Source organism: Zootoca vivipara, chromosome 3, assembly GCF_965207765.1.
Source record: "Zootoca vivipara chromosome 3, rZooViv2.hap1.1, whole genome shotgun sequence".
NCBI lineage: Eukaryota > Metazoa > Chordata > Lepidosauria > Squamata > Lacertidae > Zootoca > Zootoca vivipara.
Window position 1 is genome coordinate 105,364,329 of NC_142586.1, and position 22,765 is coordinate 105,387,093.

A 22,765-nucleotide genomic window follows, 5' to 3' on the forward strand; every position below is an offset into this window, starting at 1 on the left:
TGCCTACCCATCCTCCCCCCGCTCCCGCCTCCCGTTCGGTAGATGCCCCTCGTCAGGGAGCGGAAAAGCGCTCTCTCTCTCGCGACGTTGGACGCGCATGCGCATTCCCCCTCTCGTCGCGCGCCGGCGGCTTTTGACAGTTAAAAAAGGAGCGCGAGGACCGGGCGGGGGGAATAGGAGGAGGGGGCGGGGGGAATAGGAGGAGGGGGCGGGGCCTCCCGTCCTGAAGTTTTGAGGAGAGAAGGAGGGAGCGGGCAGCGACTCTCCTCGGCTCCGCGCCAGGCGAGGCTGGGGCTTGGGTCCCGGCCAGCCTTCCCCCGGCCAGAGCCTGCCGTCTTCTTTCTCTCCCTGCTGCTTCGTCCCCTCAGTGCGCTCGTCGGAGCTCTGAGAGGCGCCCGCGCCGGTAAGGATGGCGGGTGGGCGCTTCTCCCTTCGGAAAGAGGGATATCTGAGGGGACGGGTGAGGCGGGTGGGGTGGGGTGGGGTGGTGGGTTCTAATGGTGCGATTAGGTCTGAGCTTAACTGTCTCACAGGAACCTCCCCACCCCACCCCCAATTTATATGGCAAGTGTGCATTGCTGCTCGGACTTCTAATGGGGGAGGGGGCTCCTCCTGAAGTTTCTGCTGGGTGGGGGTGGGGGCTGTGAACCGTGAGGACGTTTGCTCCAAAGCCCTACCCCGAGGGTAACTATTGGGGGGAATGCATGGGAGACCCCCCCCCCCCCCGCTTCTCTCTCCAGGGGGAGAAGGAGGTGGGGGAACGACTTTGGCATTGCCAGCAAGGCAGATGCCTCACACGCGTTTTACTCAAATTGCTGCAGGCGAACGTTTTGCATTTCACCTCAGTGTTTACATCCCCCCCCCTTGCAGAAAAGGATAACAGCGACAACACTTCGCGCATCTGATTCAGTCCGCGAAAGCTTTATGCCACGTTTAATGCTTAAAGCGCCCCGAGACGCTCTTTTTTTGATTCTGTTGTCATTCTCGGTTCGCCTGTCTTGGAGAGCGAGCCCTTTATGGGACATTGTGAAATTTACTTCCAAGTAAAAGTGCACTGGATCTCGGTGGTTCCCTTCCGATTTTAGGGAAGCACCTCTGCTCCTGCGAGAGTTTGGCTTCTATGCTGGTGGTTTTACCGCATCTCCTTCGTTTCAAAGTGTGCTTGTTAAATTTAAAGTTGCCCCTCGTTTCAGAGTCTGTGCGAGCACACACTTAGGTTGAGCTGGATATACCACATACATACCTTTTCTTGGGGGGGGGGCGGCGAAAAAAACTTGTTGTCTTCCCATTATTACTTAATCTCTGTCGCTCCAAAGGGCAAGACCAGAACCAATGTGTGGAAAATTCAGGAAAGCAGATTGTGGCTAAACCTTAGAAGAAACATCCTAACAATTAGAGCTATTCAACACTGGAAAAGACTTCCTTCCTTCACTACGGTACATGTATTTGAGCACACCCATCTGTCAGGGATGCTATTTCTGCATCCTGCGCGGCAGTTCCTATACTAAGCAACGGGTTGGATTAGATGACCTCCACAGTCCTTTTTAACTCTATTAATTCCATTTTCTCCATAGCTGTTGGATGCTGCTTTTATTTCAAGCCTTTCTTTGCTGTTTGACATTACAAGTCACCCCATCCTTTGCCCCCCTCACTAACTGGACTAGAACAACTGCCATTGTTTTTTCCTGTTCTTGCAATGGCTAGAAGCTATTTACTGTATATCTTTACCCATGAAAGGTGTGGACAAAGCTGGTTAGTATAGGTTATTTTACCTAGTGTTGTCCTGACAACTGAATGGTTTAAAGAGTGTCAAAATGATGGCTCCCCACTCCAGTACTTTGATCCAGAGGTTAATAAGAGGCTACCGGTATCATCTGTGTTTGTGATTGTGAGTATTTATTTATCTGCTATAAGCATGCTTTGCAAGCAAGGAAAAAAATAGCCCTGCATTATTCCAGGTGCCTGATCAGGGTGAAAAGGCAGTGGCTAAATTGTGTTGGATGACCTTGGGAGTGAAATTGTAGGGATGCACTTCATTTGGAGGGTTATGGTTATTCAAAAGTTACCATAGAGTAATGATATAGAAAGTTTGTCCTTTTTCTACACAGTAGAAATACTTGCATTCCAAACACTGCAGCTTTGCAGTGAGTGCTTTTTACCTTTAATAACTTATTTGGGAAAGATTTGTAAGCAGCAATCTTCAAGTATTAAATCCGAGAGGTCACTTTCTTTCTCAAAATCCAAATATTCAGCCTGTCTTCTCCTTCAGGGCCAAACACTGACTTTCTTTTAGGCTTCCTTTCTCTGTTATTGGCAATTGTAGTTACTTAGTGTGCTGAAGCTGCTACTTTGAAAAGGGTAAAAATGTTTGAAGTTGCTATGTGAATACATTGATACAAAAGTTACAGAATTGCCTGTCCCTAAAGATATGTAGCCATGTTAGCCTGTTGCAGCACAGCTGAAAATTTTAAGGTGCCACAAGACTGTTTTCCTCCCTGATGGTTGGCTAATGATTTGGGAATGGTAAGGCAAAGGTAAAGGGACTCCTGACCATTTGGTCCAGTTGTGACCGACTCTGGAGTTGCGGCTCATCTCGCGTTATTGGCCGAGGGAGCCGGCGTACAGCTTCCAGGTCATGTGGCCAGCATGACAAAGGCACTTCTGGCGAACCAGAGCAGCGCACAAAAACGTTGTTTACCTTCCCGCTGTAGCGGTACCTATTTATCTACTTGCACTTTGACGTGCTTTCGAACTGCTAGGTTGGCAGAGAATGGTGCAAGTTCCTTATCTTGTATTTTCTCCTTTGTTTTCCTTTAACTAGATGAAGCAAGTGAACAGCTGTATTTTGTTTTGGTAGTGATGGATTATTATTTTTATCTCAGGTTGGGGGGGGGAGTGGGAACAAATAGGGGTGGAAAGTGAGATGAAATATATTGGGAAATTAATATTGGAAACAAATAGTCAAATGGTCTTTTGGTAGAATCAAAAGGTGAAATGTTTTGGGAGAAGGCTAATTGGCAAAGAAATTGTTTTGGGAACCTGGCTTGTGCTTCAGATTCCAGCTCCGCTCTGCTCACGGTGTGTTATCTTGGGCAAGCCACTTGATTTTATCTAGTTCTGTACTCCGGTTTCCAGTAGTGGCTCATCAAGTTATCTCTGGGAAACTTACAAATATTACATGAGGGCAGCATCCACAACTGGTATTCAGAGGTATACAATGTACATGAAAATCGGGGTGGAGCAGAGTTAAGAGAAAGCATTGTGGGAGTGGCTTGCTAGTGTATATGGGACATATAACAGCCCCAGTTATGGAGGTAATACCCCTGTTTGTGGGATAACACTGCATTCTTTGTTTTTTTGCTAGGTGCTGGCTCAGGAAAATGTGTTTTCTCTGTTTCAGTATTTTTCAAAGTGAAACAGTGCGCCTGAGTGCTTGTGTGTTGGCATGCTTCTGTTTGAGATATAGTATAATAATAATAATAATAATAATAATAGTAATAAATAATTTATTTATACCCTGCCCATCTGGCTGGGTATATTAAACTTTGTACAGTAATAACATCTAATATGTATAGCAATCAATAAACACCTTTTATAGGGTGGAGGACATGTTAAGAATAGGTAGAACAATTCTCCACCCAACCATATACAAACTTGTCTACATGTTATCCAATATATTATAGGTTGTCCACAACTGACACAAGAGTTAAGTGTCTTTAACTAGGGGACATGCCTGATAAAACAGAGGTTCAGGTAGGGCAGCTAGTTGCCATTAGCTAACCTGCTTTAAAATGATTAGCACAATCTTCCATCAAAAGAGGCAGAAGGGAGGTTAGAGATAATGTTCCAAAAGTGCAGGGATGTTTGATCCCACCATAGCTAGATAAATCATTTTATCTTGTTTTATAGACAAGAGCTCAGGCCAAGAAACTTCCCTAATTGGAGTTTGGCAGGTGTTTGAACCCTGTGCTCCAAATCCAGATTTGTTCACCACTAGTTTGTGCTGAGTTTATTACATCCTATGCTTACAGTTACCATTTAGGTTTGTTATATATTGTTGTACAGAAGCTTTAAAATGACGTTAGCTTCATGAAATCTTTGCAAAACAGTGCCAATAAGGTCAACCTCAGAGCAAACAACTTTGTGGTAACATTAGTTTCTGATTGCCAAGCTACAAATCTTGGGTCTATATTTTCAGCTGGCACAGAGCCCCAGAGCTTGCTGTGGTCAATGGGAGTGGAAAATTTTCTCTGAAAAGCCTCCACAGTGGCAGGAGGGAGCATTTGGCTGTACAAAATGCTAAGAAATGGAGAGGTTTTGGAACATCAGCTTTCCACTAACACACTTGAGGGTAGTAGATCATGCAGCTAGATTTTTTAAATACTTGTTCCTTAATTACAAAATTTTTAATTTCTGTTCTGCTTTAGAAAGGATAGGTTTTACAGGAGGCTTACTTGTGTTAGTGGCTCTGCTCGAAGTTGTCAGCATTTTCTGTTGCCAACCAGTATTTATGGTGGTTAAAATACAGTCAGAAGGGCTGGGAAGAATGACTGTACTAAATTGCTTGCTGACCAGCATTCTTACTTAGTTGTCAGTTAGCTGTTTTTGAAAGCTAGCTTTAGTACTGGGCTTATACAAACTACTAGTGATTATCCTTATTCCCCCTGTTTTCATTGTTGGTTGGAGCCTTGCCTTCAGCCTATCTGTGGTGAATAAAAGGTCTTGCCGTTGCCAACCCACCATATCTTGGAAGTATACTTTACTAACCAATACTTTGTGTGCAAGTCTGCATGGAGGAGCCAAGAAGTGTTCAGAGATTAACTATTCCAATTTCTACCAATATGATTTGCACAAAGGTAGAATTTCCTCATATCAAGCTGGTCTTCATTGACACTACATTGCTATCAACTGATAGCCATCTCAGCTACTCTGATTTAAACTCACTTTAGATTTCAGACAAGCTGAAAGCCAAGTTCCTTTATTGTGAAAGGCAGTTGCATTCCAATCATTCTTATTTTTTTGGTCCTATTAGCCAGGGTTGTCTGAACTTTGTACTAAATAGATAAATCAAAAGTCTATACAAAGGTAACCCGAACTGTGCACCAAGAAAAATGGAATTATGTTACACTGTTACACAAATCAAGCTGATGTGCCTATATATTTTAACTTTTGTATACTATGTTCTGCTTCTGAGAATTGTGGGAAGGGGTTGGAAAGCCTTTGGGAAAACTAGTTGCAAATTCCAGTTCCTATTCCAACAGGAAGAGCCTACTTTAAATTGTGCCCCGCCTCCAGTTGTTTGTTCTTTGTAGGAAAGCATAATTATTTTCAGTTTATTTTACAAATTCATAAACTGCTTCACAGCCTGAGGCCATCAAAGTCATGTACAACAGGATATTCAATATTCTACCTACACAGCAAATAGCAGCTTCAAGGAGGATGCTTTCTGTATGTGTGAGAAATGATTAATCTACCCACCCTGGACCCTTTCTGAATTGGTGGTTTCTATGGCTGCAACGTTTAAAAAATGTGGAAGATCTAACTTGCCTGCATTGCATCTTATTTGGTCTCTGTGATGCTGAATCCTGTGTCCATTTTAAATAATAATAATAATAATAATAATAATAATAATAATAATACACACCTGACTGTGCTGCCCCAGCCACTGTATGAAGAATACACAAAGAGACATAAGTTTCCATTGATTCTGTATACTTGTGGATTTTCCCTTATACTCAAATGAAACACTCCTTTATCTGAAAAATCATGATGCTGTTAAACTTTTCTTTAAAGCCGCCTAAACTAGAAGGCACACAGTATTTGTGAATCTTGAAATGTTTATAACTTGAGGGGTACAAAGTGAATGAGATGTTCGGCCATGATTTTTATTTCACAAAACTTCTAGAAGTGTTTTTCTGCTTTATATGTTTTGATGGAAAAGAGAGTATTACTCTTTGGTATAAATAGTTGTGGTTAGGGAAGAGGATAAAAATAGCTCATCAGCCATGATGAGGCATAGCCAGAAGTTGAACTTAAGCAATATTTGGACTGTAAATCAAACTAGCAGGAAATTCCAAGTTAAGACTGGCATTTTGTCCTTACTTAACACACAGATATGAACTTCCTGCCTTTTCTCGGTTAATAACTCAAGACAGTTGCATTGCTCTGAGGTTTTTAAGCAGTTCAAACCTAGCAGATTGGTTTTAAAGAGATGATAGCACTTTTGCATGTAGAAGGAACAGGGTTCAGTCCTAAGGATCATCCAGTTTGGATCTTTGTCAGAAACCCTGAAGGAATAGTGTAGATAGGAATATTAAAGTATCGTACACCAGAAATTGTTGTCTTGACACTCTGTCCTGCTTGAAAAGTAATGAAGTGATATACTCTTCCCTCTAACTGTTCAGATTGGGAACATGATACAAATTGTTGAGTGAACACACCATGCAAACACCTGATAAATTTAGATTTGGGTGCTTTTGGATTATAATATGCATGCATATTGGTGCTTTACACATACATGGGAGGGTCAGTGATATCTTTCTGCTGCATTTCATAGGTAAACACTTTTGAGAAACTTCGGATTTATGCATGCATCTTTTCCTTTCCTTGAAACATTTTAAATGTCATGTTTAGTGCTTACTATTCAAAGGGTATAATCTTCAAATCTGCATAGGGAAGAGCTGCTTGAATTCAAACTTTATGTTCACTCCAGCTGCCTGTGTGCATGCAGATGTCTCCTCCCTGCTGCATTTTACCCAGGTGTACCAGGTCTTGTTTCAGTGCTTTATGCTCTGAATCATATTGGTGATTAAATACTGTGTGAGCTTGAGCCCACATGCCTAGCAGTTAGCTCTGAGACTAACCAGACCAGATTTGATTTATTATATTTCTATGCCACTTTTCATTCAAATGAATTGAAAAGTGGCTTAGTAACAATAAGAGAACATCTCAAATGCAACATAAATAATATAAAATTTAATCGTCTATAAAACACCATTAACAAAACTAAAAAAAAGATAAACAGCACAATTACAATAAAAGTCATAGGATTCATAAAGCACTACAGCATTCATAATTTATAAAACAATATTAACAACATTAACAAAATAGCAGCCAAAAAGTAAATTAAGCACAGTTGAATTCATACTCCCCATCCCCATGACTCATAATCTTCTATTCTGTTCAGTTCATTAATGCCCATGGCAGCAACTCTGTTCTGAAGGTTCCTAGGGCTGGAGGGTGAGATAAGGCAGATGGAAAAGCTATTGCCTGATGGCCAGTAGGGCTGAACAATATACTGATACATTGTCCAATACCGGTTTTTAGACCACATCATGATAACCATTTAAAAATAATTGACCTGGCAAGACATCGTGAATCATACCATGTGTGTGTGTGCAACATGCTTTGCCTGGAAGCAGGTGGCAGAAAGCAGAGTTTTGTGAAGCCACTGCCAATGCTGAATCGCTGACTTCCCTCCCAGACCCCACAAAGTACAGGTAAAAATAAGACCCACCACATTGCCCTGTGTCGTTCAACCTCTTTAGTCCCTTGCTCCTTTCTCTCTCTCTCTTCTCTCTCTCTCTCTCTCTCTCTCTCTCTCTCTCTCTCTCTCTCTCTGTGTGTGTGTGTCTGACTTACCGCATGTCCAATCTCTATGCTTCTTCATCCACCAGCACGTCCAATCTCCATGCTCCTTTGCCCAGCCGCACGCCCAATCTTCATGCTCCCCACCTGCCTGATCTCCATGTTTCTTTGCCCACTGACACACCTGATCTCCATGCTTCGTTGCTCACTGGCACACCTGATCTCCATGCTCCAGCCGCAAATTGTGTTTTAATTATTTAATTATTCTGTGGCAGGCTTGTTAGTGATAAAGAGCTCAGGAATTGGAAGAATTAGAAGCTGCAGCTGTGCTTGTGTTTCTTTAAGACTGGATCCATTTTTTTCCAGAGCAGTTAACTTCATGGTGAAGCAGAATGCCATTCTAATGCAGCAAGTGAAGACAAAGGTGTACATGACTCTTGTGGAACTTAACATTTTTCATGAAATCAGAAGGAACAAAAACTGATACATTTAATTAATATGGCAGTGCACGTGTGCAAAACCTTAACATCAGAAATTTAATGCAGGGTTCTGCTTTGATCTGTATTAGTACATCTGCTGTCCATAATACCCAAATTGCAAACATGTGCAAGATTCTTTTCCAGAAGGGCAACAGGAAATGGCTTTTGTAAAACAGGGGGGGGGGGGGAATCACACATATATCAACAGACAAATCATAAAGGTTTTTTTTTTGGGGGGGGGTGATTAGGCTGTATGCCTGGCCCATTTCTAATTCTTGGAATAGCCAAGAGGAATAAAGGAAGTGGCTCTAATGACCCCCTTCATATCTTCTTCTTGCTATCCCTGGGCCAGTCCATTTCACTCCCTGTTCCAAACTGCAAATCAGAGTCCTGCCACAAGTTTTTTTTTTCTGGGGACACTTTTTTCAGGATCAGCTGGCCCAGTCTCCTTAAGTTGGTGGTCAATAATTCCCCTCTCTGCTTACTTCCAACATCTCTCAAATGCTTCATGGACCCAAACAAAGGCAGTTAAGCCTCCCAGTGGCTCTTGCCCCACCCCACAATCCCACAGGACCCTGGGTGATGCTGGCAAAGTAATAAGTGATAACTGTAGTTCTGTTGACATGCATAGGAATAGACTCCACAGAGAAGGATTTCATCTGGAAAAAGTCTCTATCTTATTGTGTTTATTGGCTGGAGCATTAAATACTTGGCAACTTGCAAAAACTAGAATTCCAAAAAGGAATTCAAACCATTTGTTCTTGAGCATTACACTAAAATAATTGGGACTACACTATATTGTATAATCCTGAAGCCCTTTACTAAACAAATATTTTATATTACCTCCATGCTTCTTTAGTATATTGCATTTTGTAAAAAAAAAGAAAAAAGTTTTGGGAATAATTGCCTTTATAACCCTGATGAAGAGGGACCAAATTAAGTGTTGTCTCAAAACTGCATTAGCAGAGGAAACAGAATTGCAATTATGAATGAGTTCCTGATTGAAGTATATGATTAAGAAATTAAGGCTTCTTGGGCTTTTCATATAATATCAGTGTGAGTGTATGCTCGCACTTACCAGTAAATTCAGGTTGTACAATGAAAGTTGATTTGGTAGTCTTGCAAAACAAATCTATTCCCCTGCCATGGCCTTTTTGTGATAAGGGAAAATGCACTGAAAAGATTAAGAAATAAAGATTTCTTGACTCAGCATCATCTAACCTCCCCACAAATAAATTGGAATGAATGCTCAGTGAATAGCTGCCATTGTCTAAGCTTTCTGCAAACTTTATGCAAACAATACAAAAATGAATCCTCTACTGTATAAGCAAGCTGTTTGGAAGAACCCACAGACACTAGGATACAAATATCAAAGACAAATATGTTTTCTTTGTGTGCCTATCAAAATAAGCTTTTGCCTTGTATCCTTTGCTTTCCGTAGCCACTGATAATACAAGCTTGTCAATATAGGCAATCGGGGTAGAGAAAATGCCTTTCTTTTTTTGTCCCAACCCTACATTATTGTAAATTGCTGCAAATAAAGCAGAAATATATTGCATATCTATATTTGTATAAGGTGAGTCCACATTTATTTTGGCTATTCAGAATTTGTCTCTCCCTTTTGGATTTGTCATCTTTGCCTTTCGTTAAGAACCACTAGGCTCCAAGGTATAAGATGTCTAAGGCTGATAAAAATATCTATTATGCTAATTTAAAACCAGTTTCACTATTCTAGCCATAAAACCCTGGGAGTTACAATTCTGGGAGATTGCTGTGGTTTGGAGGTTCTCCAGTTCATTCACAATCACAATTTTAAGGATTCCTTGAAGGGTTGAAACTGATCTAAGTTTGTCATGGGGATATGCTTTTAGAAAGATAGTACGCATTTTCTTACACATTCCATTTTCCTTTTTTTAAACAGATGATTTGCAAGTGAGACTTCAGCTGTGTATCTCCAACTTGTTCCAACAAGATGTTTACCCCAAATCCTGCAAATTGGGTTACATTTGAAGATGAACCCCTATTCCATTCTCCTCAGAAAGCAGGGGGAAGTCATAGTGCCTGCAAAGCAAATGGGCTTAAACTCCATCTGCCTAAAATGCCTGATTCCTTGAACCAATCTCCATCTTCCAGCAATACTCCTCTCTCCTCTCCTGTAGTTGACTATTACTTTAGCCCTGGACCTCCTAGCAATTCTCCACTATGTACACCCACTAAAGATTATCCTGTCAGCCCTTTATTTTCAAAATCCGGAATTCACCACCTTTATCCTATTCCAGAGTTGTCATCCAACATTAATATTCTGCCAGTGGGTGGGCCATCTTCTCAAAAAATGACTGGTACCCCTCAGGCTCAGCATCACTCAGAATGTTTAATCTCAGAGCCATTAGATGGTGCAAATGCCACTCATCAGGAAAGCACAAAGAAATCAGAAGATTCCCTGGAATCACAAACATTCTTCCAATACATTCAGAATGACTGTGCTTTTGCTAGTCCATTTTGGTCAGAAGATTCACCAGATACACCCATCAATGTGCACAAAAAGGATGCAAACCTTGAAAAGGATAATGGCTCTTCCAGTGAAAAGGACAAGTTCCCTGATCAGAAAAGTCTCAATCAGGGATCATTCCACTATATTTGTGAGAGGCTTGAGCACTTGCAAACTGATACTTCAGATAATGAAAGGACTCTGACAACCATGCCATACATGTATATGGGAGATGGCTTTTCTTCGTTTCTTCCACACAGCCTCTTCAGCAGCCAAAGAAAAGATGGCTGGCCTTTCATGTTGAGGATTCCCGAAAAGAAGAATATGATGTCATCAAGGCAGTGGGGGCCTATATACCTTAAGGTCTTACCTGGAGGAATCCTACAAATGTATTATGAAAAGGGCCTTGAGAAACCTTTCAAAGAATTTCAGCTGCAGCCATTTTGTAAACTTTCAGAACCCAAGCTAGAGAACTGCAGTATCTCTGGGAAAATCCATACTGTGAAAATTGAGCATGTGTCTTATGTGGAGAAAAAGAAGTATCATCCCAAAGCTGAAGTGGTTCATGAACCAGAGATAGAGCAGATGCTAAAGCTGGGAACGACTGATTACAATGACTTCACTGACTTCCTGGTGATAGTGGAGGAAGAGTTAATGAAGCTTCCTGTTATTTCAAAACCAAAAAGACACTATGAAGAACAGGAAATGATCCTGGAGATAGTGGATGACTTTACAGGGAGGATCACTAAAGCAGAAGGGAAGCTAGTTGAAAGTGCTGTCATCACCCATATTTATTGCTTGAGTTTTGTGAATGGAAACTCTGAGTGCTTTTTGACGCTGAATGATCTGGAGCTTCAGAGGAAAGATGAGCACCTCTTTGAAAAGGATGCGAAAAAATGGATTGAAATCATTGACTATCACTTCCATCAATGTGTGAAGAAACAAGAATTTGAGCAGTCAAGGATAATTAAATTTATACCTACAGAAGGTTGTAGGTTAGAACTGATGCGTTTCAGGACATGGTATAATGGGGGTGATCTTCCATTTTCTGTCAAGGCCATGGTGGTAGTACAAGGAGCTTATGTTGAACTGCAAGCTTTCATAAACATGTCCTGTTCTGCTCTGACTTCAGTGCATTCAAATTCCATGAAACCCTGTGAAAGTATTATGGTACACTTTCCTATTCCCTCACAGTGGATTAAAACTCTTTGGACCATGAACCTTCAAAGACAGAAGTCTCTGAAAGCAAAAATGAACAGAAGAACATGCCTTGGCGCTTTAACTGAAATTGAATCTGATCCTGTAATACAAGTCTCAATTGGAACAGCCAAATATGAAAGTGCCTATAGAGCTATTGTGTGGAAGATTGACAGACTTCCAGATAAAAACTCAAGTAAATATTTGGTTTATATAAAGATTTTTCTCTAAAAATGGTATAAATCTGTGCTGAAAGGGAATTGCATTTTCTCATAGTGGGTTAACAATACGACACTCCAGAGATTTTACTGGCCAATTGATTAAAATGTATGGCATGGAGGCTGCAGATGGTGAATTGTGTGTGCTGTTGAGCTGAGAAAAAGAAAAACACTCTTGATATAGCACACATTCCTGTGCTTTAGAAATCTGAATATTTTAACCACACCAACCTAACAAAGCAGCCTTGATAGATGCTTGATTCAAGCCAAGTGATAATTAGGCCTTCATTTAAGAAGTCTTGGCATTTTCATATTTGAAAATGTTTATTTTGTTTCATATTCTAGGATTTTGCTTTATTAGATCCAGGAATCAAATTCCTGCTCCCTAGGTGGCTACAATTAACTTCTGTAAAGTCACTGTGCGTACTACAATGTACCGTATTTTTCCGTCTATAAGACGCCCCCATGTATAAGATGCCCCCTATTTTGGGGGACTCCAATTTAAGAAAATGGGGGGGGGGGAGATGGCCCCCATGTATAAGACGCCCCCAAATTCTGGACATTATTTTTAGGGGGGGGGAACTAGTCTTATACATGGAAAATACTATATTGATATTGAAAAAGGAAGTGTGTAAAGAAGAATTTATAAATTGTTCTGGAATTGGTGTCTTTCCATCTTGGGCATCCATATAAATTTGATATCACCTTTCCAGGTATGAAGTGCATCTCTGTATCTTCAAAAGTACGCAAAAAGTAAAAAAAGAATTTCATGTTAGATTGCAGGAAGAAATTCTGTTGTCCTTGGAAATGGCAATGCATAGAAGCCATTCTCTGACTGATCTTTTGCATTACTTTGAAGGTGATACAAGAATATAAGAAGGTGATATAAGAATTTACTTATGGTCCACAGACAACAAATATAAAAAGTTACAGAATATAAAATATGTATGATCATTAAAAGCAAAAATGAGAAAGTAAAAATAGCTTGTCTAATTGCTGTTTTTAGAAATATTGCAACCTACTGAGAAATTTAAAAATAGACCTCCATAAATGATAAGGAGGTACACATGGAAGCATACATCAGCCTTTTTCGCTTTCATGTTGCATACTCATATTTGTGTGTACCACACACTAAAAATAGCATATGGTTTTTAAAAATGTATTCTGTGAGCTAAGTAAAAGCATAATTATGCAGCATAGTTATCGGAAAGAGCCAAAGTTCAACGCATGGCAGTGAAACCCCACACCTCACTTTGGAGTATGAATTCTTCCAGTACAGTGGTACCTTGGTTGTCAAACTCAATCTGTTCCAGGAGTCCATTCGACTCCTGGAACCATTCGAAAACCAAGGCACGGCTTCTGATTGGCTGCGGAGCTTCCTGCACTCAATTGGAAGCCACGCAAGCCATGTTGGACATTCGGTTTCCGAAAAATGTTCGCAAACTGGAACACTCACTTCTGGGTTTGCGGTTTTTGGGAGCCAATTTGTTCGGAAGCCAAGCTGTTCAACGATCAAGGTACCACTGTAAATGTATTGGAATAATTAGTTCTGTTGGCATCTCTTATTCTACCATGTTGTTCCTTTAGAACAGGCATCCCCAAACTGCGGCCCTCCAGATGTTTTGGCCTACAACTCCCACGATCCCTTGCTAACAGGACCAGTGGTCGGGGAAGATGGGAATTGTAGTCCAAAACATCTGTAGGGGCGAAGTTTGGGGATGCCTGCTTTAGAAAGCTCAGACCAGAGAAAAACACTGCTTAAGTATGCCTAATCAGTGTTTGTCTCTGGTCTGAGCTTTCTAAAGGAACAACATGGTAGAATAAGAGATATTTTTATGCAAAACAGAACTTTTTGTGGTATTCCTGGTTCTGAATTTTGGAAATATGTGGTCTGGAGTGCAGATTGTAAAGAATATCATCCTTTATCTACTGACATAGCCTCTATCAACCAAAAGAGAGCAGTATTGTAACAGTTAGATGGCTATACTACCAGCCTTTTCTTGAGATTCTGGAGTTCTGTTAAGTCCATTGCAGCTGACATACTAGATCTACTTTGGAAAGAAATATCCTCTAGTGCTATGCTGGTGGACTAGCTAATGCATTCAATCTATGTTAGTGCTGGAATATCCACAGTGACAAGAGACGGCCTCCAGTTACACTTCTGTTTTACTAATATTTCATTATATAAATATCTAGTGTAGCACAAGCACTCAAGCTTTTTATCATGGCCAAGTATGCTATAACCTTTCCCCCAGTGATAGGGGACGTGATCTAATTTACTGTATAATCCTGTATATGCCTGCTCAGCAGTAAATTCTGTATTTCAGCCTTAGTTGAAATTGAAGGTGTGGAGCAGTTTGAGATTATATATGGTCCTGTTGGTTTGTGTTTTCAACATACAAAAATAACTTTTAAAATGATGTAGCTTTAGTAATAATTTAAAATACTCTTCTATAATTATGATTTAAAAAATACTGCTATGAAGGCCTGTTCATATGATAGCCAGGTCCTTGGTTATGGGAAAAGTCTGCACAGAATGGCTCCATTTGGTTGCCAGCCAGTCATTGAGAGTCATTAGAGAGTTGGGTGTCACATTCTTCAGTAACATAATAATAGAGTGCAGCCCTATATATTGTATATTGCAGGAGGCAAACCTTTCAGGGTATAAAGGCATAAATAATAGTAACTTGAGTTTGCATCAAAATAAAGGAACTAAAACCATCAGGTGAAAGGTACACTGGCCATTGTAACAATCTGATTTCAGGAGTACACCAGGGTATATGATTTAAACCCATTTTGTATGTGGTGGCTCATACATACATACATACATACATACATACATACATACATACTTGCTAGCTCTCTTTAGGAAAAAACATTATGCATGAAGTGTCAGACACTTAGTGTCCTTTGGTGATTAGGATGATTCATCTCTCCCAGGAATGTATGTAGGTATATTTGTGTATCTTTAAATATGCTGGGGATGAGACATATGAAAATAACATAACTTTAAAACAACTCTTTAAATAATACAAGGACTAAGTTTGCCTTTGTCACTGTAGTGGGGTAGATTTTAAAATTGCATAAGAGCAAAGTTAAGTGAAAGTGTTACTTGGAAGAGTTGCTTGCGATAGATTAATAATGGATCTCCCCTGCATTGAAAAAGATTTTAAATTTGAAACAATTGTAATCAATTATGAAAGTGAAGTCTGTTTATTGTTTAATTTAAAGGTCAAACATAATGTCCAATGAGGGAAATAAGAGAAGGCCTAGCTCATATGCTTGTTTCCAGACTACAGCATAGATACCAGTACATTTGCAGTTTTTGAGATGCCACAGCCAACATTGCTATGCTGTTGTCATGTCATAGCCCTCTTCAAATGAATGTATGTGTTTATGAGGCATGGAGTCTTTTAGCATCCTCCTATGTGACACATTTTCCCCAATCTGAGAAAAGGAAAATTGAGTCTGCAAGCAAGGTCTTCATGTCCCTGGGTTCAGTCTATCCTCTAGATCAGAGGTGTACAAACTTTTTTCAAAGAGGGCCAGATTTGATGAAGCAAAAGGGCCATGAGGGCCGACCGAAGTGGTTGACCTTCTTTTAGGTTTGCAGTTGTCAATGGTTTTTTTTTTTTTTGGATTTTGCCCTAGGAAATAAACTGCCATAGGGGCCGGATTAAACCAATCGGCGGGCTGGATTAGGCCCCCGAAAGAGACTTTGGACATGCCTGCTCTAGATAGTAATGAAAATGAGTGAGATCCAATGTTGTGTGAATGGGTGTTCATTCAGATCGCATAAAGTTTTCACTACCAAAACAAACACAGCTTTGCATGAGGAAAAGAATGGCAGCTTGCTAATAGCTTTCTAATGCATGATCATTGTTGATAGGTTGTAAATATGGCAGAAATGTGACTTTAACTCAAAACTATGGGAGAAATGTGACTTCAAATCCAAATTGAAACAATGATCCCTTAACCACAATCTTTCTTAAACATTTTAAAATGAATTCACATGGGGTCTAGTTCCTTGATTATTTTCACATTGGATTTTCCAATAACTGCTGGTAATATTTCTGCCTTGTTCCAGGAAATGCTTTCTTGGCAGCGTGGCCTCACTGTTCTTCTTTTCAAGTTAATAGTAAATTGTTGAAGGATTTGATATAATGGGGAACCTAAGGAAACAAAATTAAGAGTAAAAATCCCACCCCCGGTCTAATACATGCTGTGAGTGGTCCATGTGGAATGCCAAATTGAGCTCTTGAGTGTTTATTTTATGGGATTTCCAGTTGGTTGATCTCCATATCAATTATGATTATTAGGTAACAATCCATGGAACTCCAATGGATGCCTGAACAGTTGGACAAACTGCTTACATAACATTACCTGGCATTTATAGGGACAATTTCATAAATGTTATTCCCCTATATTTCCCTCCTCCTTATTGTGCTGTTGCATTTCCCTCCTATTGCAAATGAAAAGATCTGAGGCTGGGAGAGTGTCTTTGAAGTGGAAACAGTGAACTACTGTATAAAGCAGTAATAAAAGATTGTGAAGTGTTATGTACATAAAAAATAGGGCTGTTGCCTCCTTAAAATTTTAGTTGATTGACTCTATGCATTAATAGAATAATTAAATATGCATACATTAGCATTTTGAGTAAGAAACATTTGTCTGCATACTTTTTTGTTTTTTTAGATGGCACATGCATGAATTGCAACATTTTAAGTGAATCCCTACTGTGTAAGAGAGGAGAGGGAATACTACTTCTAAGTTGGCACCTGCCTCCTGCTGTTTTTGTATTAGAAATCTTTCCTTTTCTGCCTGATTAGAAAATATGCCCTGATTACTTGGCTAAATGTACATCCCCAATCAAGTGGTGGATAAATATAAATAGTGTTTAAAAATTGGGTGAAACATTATATGCAGATGCCTCCATTAAAACCTCCTTGGGTGATGTTTGTGGGAAAGGATGCAGAGACAGGAAGAGAGTGGCTAGCTCCTCCCCACACTTGCCATAAGACTTTTATGCTAGATTGCTTCTACTTTGAAGCTGCTTTTTTAGTTCAAAAAGGATCAGTTTAGGTTGAAGTACACATGTTTGTGTGTACTACTGTATATCCTTCACTGAAGATAAAATTCCCAGTTTACTTTCTCTTTCTGATACCCAAGACATATTTCACTGCATGTTTTAACATTTAGAATTTTAATGATTATCTGGATACTTAAGATGCATTCTAAAGTAAATTCCATCAGATTTAGTTGAATCATGAGCATCTCCACTGAATCTTTGCTAGAGGCTTATTGTAGAAGCACTTGTTGTTTGTTGATGTCAAATTCTGTATCATTAATTTTAAGCCTCAGATCTTCAGGCATCCTGGCCAACATTTTCGTACATTGGCAAAGCTTTGTGATGAGTAAAACCTCTTGGTGGTTTAAACAGCTCTCAGTGAAGTTCTTTGGGTTGCTCTTAGATGAACAAAGTTTGCACAGTAATTGAGTATAATAAGCCCGCAGCTTATGCGCATCTAACTTGTGCACATTAAGCTTTACGCACTTGGCAGAGAAAAAAAAGTGGAAAGAGGGCGGGTGTCCAGGGAAAAAAGATTTTGGCAATCCCACCCACCATTGAACCCAACATGTTTTGACGTGATTTTGGCTTTAGGCGCAATTTACGGAACATAACCCTCGCATAAGTTGTGGACTTAGTGTAATTGCCTAAATTCTTTTCTTGCTTGCTTCTGCAGGGAGCTTTTTGCTGTAGAGGCATTCACAAAATAATTAGAATCTGTGTGATTTAATAACTGTAGTTTTCTAAATAGTTGCCCCCGAGAAAGGTGATGCCTTAAGGTTGTAGCCAATGCTAGTCATACTCATGGGTAGACCCATTCAAATTAATGTCCTTGGCTAAAATAGCTCCCTTAATTTAAATGGGTCTATGCAACCTATAAAGTATAACTGTTCTGTGCCTGAACCTGAGCTTCTGTTTCATTATCAGCCATACTGACAAAGCATATTGACAACCGTATTGTCAAAACATATTGGTACATTGGTGTACAAGTGTCTACGCTCTGACAGTAACTTGCAGATGGGAAGATTTAGGGGTAAAAGCCCATCTGGACTATGTGTTAGAATGGAGGTGTTTGGTGGGGATTACTGCTGATGGAGTATACTTGAAGTGGTGAATAATTTCATGTAATATAGAGCTGTTTGTGATGGTGAATTATAAAAGTGTTTCTAGCCTTCCAAGATAAAAAAAGCAGCTTTGAATGGGAGCAAATGCTACTTTTTTTTTTTTTTACCAGGCATTGGTGGTGCTTGTGACCTGCTGAGCTACTTTCCTCTTTCATTGGGTTGCTCTACTTAATCACAGCTTAGCAAAAGCCTCCAGTAACTTGATTGTTCTCTCAGCTACTTGTCTTGGCTAAAATTCATGTGACATTCCCTCCATCCTTTTCTCAAGGTCCAGATCACCCGCACAGTTTGTCTTACAAGCTAGAACTTGGATCGGATCAGGAAATCCCCTCTGATTGGTATCCCTTTGCCACAGTGCAGTTTGTTGTGCCTGATGCATGCGCTTCCGGAACTGAAGTTAAATCATTGGGCATCGAGAGTGACATCCAACCCCAGAAACATGTGATACGTAAAGCATGTTACAACTGCCAGGTAATCTTCTTGTCCTCTTGTTTCGTTTTTTAGCCTGATGGAGCATCAAGGCAACAAAGCAAGCCAGGCAGCTATGCAAGAAAAAGCTTGGTATCACCCATTTATTTATTAAAGCATCAGCTAAAATGGTAACAAAGGCACAATAAAGGCATTCTGGGCCACAAGCTAACTGTCAGTAGGGTATATCTTGTAAAAACCTATAGCTGAAGAACTGAATCCTAGAGGCGCTAACCCTGTAGGAACTTAAGTTTTCAGTTCTACTGTAGCACGGCAGCTTTGAGGGACTGCAGTAAAATGCAAAGAGAAACCTATTTTGGGACAGGGGGGTAAGGAAACTGAAATGTAGTTTCACACCGTACAGACTTGGCTAGTGAAAAAACAGTTTAAAACTGAAAAGTGTAGTATAATGAAACTCAGATGGGGGGATTTGAGGAAGTCATCTTGAAATGTTTAGGAAATTAGATTTGTAAATGAGGATGTATGTATTTTTATGTTGTTTTGTTGGATTTGCTATTTGTATTGTATTGTGGTGTTTGTATGTGTTTGTTATGTGTTATTATAAAATGAATAATTTTTTTTAAAAAAAATAAAACTGAAAAGTGTAGGGTTAGCTATCATCTCAAACTCAGAGTAGGATTGTGTTTACTGAAGATTGATACCTGCACTGCAAAAAATTGATATATGTTTTACCTATTATGTTTTTGGTTTTTAAATTTCTGCTTTAGTATTGATTGTTTTATATTTATAGCATTGTAACCTGGGGTCCTAGGACAAAGGGTAGGATGTAAGTTTAATCAATAATTTTATAATAGTATTTACTTTTCCTCTTGTTCTTATATTTTGTTTTCTACTTGGGGTATGTATCTGACGAGGTAGATTTAGATAAACCTCATGCACTCTGCAACTTTTAATTTGCAACAAAGTGCTGCAGGATTTCTTGTGTTTTTATGGTATAAACAAACATGGCTTCTACTCTAGCAGGTGATTGCTGGTTACACAAGTCCTGGTTCATTATTGTCATCTACTTTTTAATAGGATTAGAATGCTAGCTATTGGCTCACTGGGTATAGTGTCAAGAGCTTCAGTAATGTTACTGCTTTGTAAAAAGAATACAACCTTTTTGCTTTCATATTACAGGTTGAAATTGAGAAGAAATGGATAAGGCTTGATGGCGAAGATTCCAATAAATGTGGCAGTTGTCAAATGCAGTAGTGAGGAATCGAACTGAAGAAAGTGGTCTGGTGTGCTGTTAGGACTGTGGGGGAAAGTGCTTTATATATTGCCTCCAAATGAGTTTGCAAGGCAGTGGACTTCAGCTTATTCCCTGCAGTTTGTCATGTTGAAAGACCAGATACCATTGGAAGTTTGTGCACCTAACTTTTAGCTTACTGACCAATGTTATCCTTTAAAAAGCTAAAGCACACAAAGTCAATTCACAGTATCTTGAAAATTAGTGGCACTTGATATGAACTCTTGTAAGGCAGTTGGCTATGAAGCATTTAGACTTAACATCAAATATATATTTTGCCATGGTCCAGAAAGGTAAATTATAAATTTCAAATTAAGTTCTGTATTACAGTAAACCTGCAACTTATGTGGGGGTTATATTCCGGGGATTGCACCTAAAGCCAAAATTGTGTACAGTCCAAACACATGGGGTTCAGTGTTGGGTGGGATTGCCAAAGTCATTTTTCATAGAATCATAGCGTTGGAAGGGACTCCAAGGATCATCTAGTCCAACCTCCTGCAGTGCAGGAATAAGCAGCTGTCCCATACAGGGATCAAACCTGCAACATTGGCATTATCAAACCATGCTCTAACCACCTGAGCTGTCCAGGCTGATTCCTGGAACCCCACCTTTCCACCCTCTTTTTATTTATTTTTTATTTTTTGCCATGAACACATAGCTGAATGCAAACAAGTTAAATGTGCATAAGTTGTGGACATACTGTATATATATTTGTAGGCACTTTGTGAATGTAATCATATGTCTTGCTCTTCCCAGTATTGGTAAATAATGCAAGCCTAAAGTATATTGAAAAGGGGTGTCATTTGGCAGAGCAGATAAGAGTTTCAGTGGCCCATAAATGGGATCTTTTTGGATTATTCCACTATATTATTCCTGTACAGAGGAATATATGTACAGTATGGAAAATGTTACTTTTGAATCCCAAATCTACACTGGCTTTTCAGAATAGTTCCTGTCAGGAATTTAATTCATTGCTTTCAGCATTTCTTTGAAATCTATGGCATACATTCTTCCACACAGGAAGACATACCATGTTTCAAATAGCTTATAAGTGCTGCTCTTTTGGCCTCTCCTGTTTGAATCTGTAAATGGAGGTTTTTACCTTTCGTTCTCTGGAAGGGGACTCTGCCTGGGCTCATGGGGGGGGGAAGCATTGTGGGTAATAAAAAGTCTTGACCTGAAAGGATGAGGCAAAGTTTTCATTTCAGGATCTTGGACAGAACAGAGTTATTTTTAAGACATTGCCAACTATTATGAATTATTTTGGATCTTCAACAGGAACAGATGTTAGATCTGGAACAAAAGCATGTCCTGAATTGCTAGTCAAAGAAGCTATAAGATCCAGGAGACTCCGGAAGAACGTGGAAAGCGAAATGTTCCTTTGCGTTGCCAGCTAAGCTAGAGTTTGCTTAAGGGGTGTGCCACAGAAGACTTCTAAGTCCGAAGGAAAGATGAAACTGTAAATGCTTTGACAATCACCTTAACCTTTTAGATGCTGACTTTTAAGCTTGTAGGACAGTTCTACTTGTCCCCTTGTGGGAGACATCATCTTTGTCCTTTACTTTTTGAGGCCTTTCTTGTATACTCTAGAAGCCAGAGAAGTGTCTGTCTCTGTTTTAATCTGTATTGATGGCTTTCTGCTTTATTGCAATTGCTCTAGATGATATCTTTGCTGTGTGTAAGTCTTTTTGGAATAAAGCTGTAATAGCATACTTCATCTCACTTTAATATTTTGTCCCTGCTGCAGATATTAAATATGGACCTTAACACTTCAGCTAATTCGCCCCAAAGGGAAAATGATTTAGAATAAATTGAGTTTTATTAATCTGGGAAAACATAGTTTATATTATAATTCCAGTTCAATGGAAGTGGATATTAAGTTACAATCTCAATTGTCTATGTAGCTTTGTCCCAACAGTTCATTTTGAAGATACAACAGCTTCTCTAATCTCATTTTACTAGTAAATTGTCTTGAAATGTCAAAAGAGCCTTTAGGTGATAATAGCTCTGGTATATGCTGTTTGTTAGATGGATGGTTGGGTTTTTGATTTTTTGTCTCAGAGGAGGAAAATTGTTGGTTCTTGCTTTAGGTCATATTGAGGCTCAAATACTAGCCAATTTGCCTTTCACATTTAGGGTGTCATTTTCAAGCTTATCTGATAGCTCAAACCCCATTTATTTCAACAGGATTCTGTTGTACTCTGGTATAAAAAAACCATAACGCTTTCCAGATTTTTAAGGGTGGTGAATGCATTTTGGAAAAGGGAAATGGGTCTTGTCTCCAGCGCAGAATTCCAGAGGTCTAACTCTTCATTTTAAATCATTGGTTGAAGAGAACTGTGCACACCGTCACTTGTGAAGGGTGGTGCAACTGTGTTGCTTTGCATACTTGTTGGTTGGTAAGGCAGTGCGTACCTCTGCTTACTTAAGTGGATAGTTCAATTTCTGTGTGGATCAGTGTGCTTTAAAGCAGGCTTTACTCATTTTTGCTATTTGTTTGCTTTTGAAAAGATGTTTGATTATTGCCCATGTTTCCAAGCCACAAAAGAATACACCTATTAGTATCCTCCAAACTGAGAATTTTGGGTGGAATTCAACACCATACTCATTCCATGAGTGCAAGCATTTCTACTTACCAGGTAGAATGATCTCCCCTCTTTTCCCTCCACACACTGCTCTGGGGGTTCTCCTGACCCCCCTGAGCAGATTGAGGAAGGCATGAGGAGAGGCGAGAAGGGCAAAGTCCCCTTGTGCTGATGGGACTCATTCCACTGGCTTCTGCTAGTAGCAACTATCCTTCAACTATCCCTAACCTAGTCATGTTCAGGTGTAGTTCAGAGCACAGTGTCCAGTTTTGGACAATTAAATATCAGAATTAGGAGGA

At 39.7% G+C, this 22,765-nt stretch overlaps 1 protein-coding gene across 3 annotated transcripts; it reads left to right on the top strand.

Annotated features, from left to right (window-relative positions):
* Positions 1-225: 225 nt before the first annotated feature.
* Positions 226-21,593, top strand: STON1 (stonin 1). 3 transcript variants are annotated; one of them, XM_060273089.2, is made up of 4 exons: positions 226-403; positions 9,988-11,947; positions 18,430-18,632; positions 19,770-21,593. In XM_060273089.2, the coding sequence occupies exons 2-4, from the start codon at positions 10,039-10,041 to the stop codon at positions 19,842-19,844; spliced, it is 2,187 nt and encodes a 728-aa protein (XP_060129072.2). In that variant the 5' UTR covers positions 226-403; positions 9,988-10,038; the 3' UTR covers positions 19,845-21,593. The 3 variants fall into 3 exon arrangements, with proteins under 3 accessions (XP_060129072.2, XP_088523545.1, XP_088523544.1); XM_088667419.1 differs by lacking the exon at positions 226-403 and adding an exon at positions 1,317-1,888; XM_088667418.1 differs by lacking the exon at positions 226-403 and adding an exon at positions 1,317-1,436.
* Positions 21,594-22,765: the final 1,172 nt, after the last annotated feature.

Excerpts from the sequence above, each read along its gene's own strand:
- STON1 (XM_060273089.2), top strand. The coding sequence starts at position 10,039 with ATGTTTACCCCAAATCCTGCAAATTGGGTTACATTTGAAGATGAACCC. Across the intron at positions 11,948-18,429 it reads ACTTCCAGATAAAAACTCAA|GTCCAGATCACCCGCACAGT; the intron begins GTAAATATTTGG and ends CCTTTTCTCAAG. Across the intron at positions 18,633-19,769 it reads AAGCATGTTACAACTGCCAG|GTTGAAATTGAGAAGAAATG; the intron begins GTAATCTTCTTG and ends TTCATATTACAG.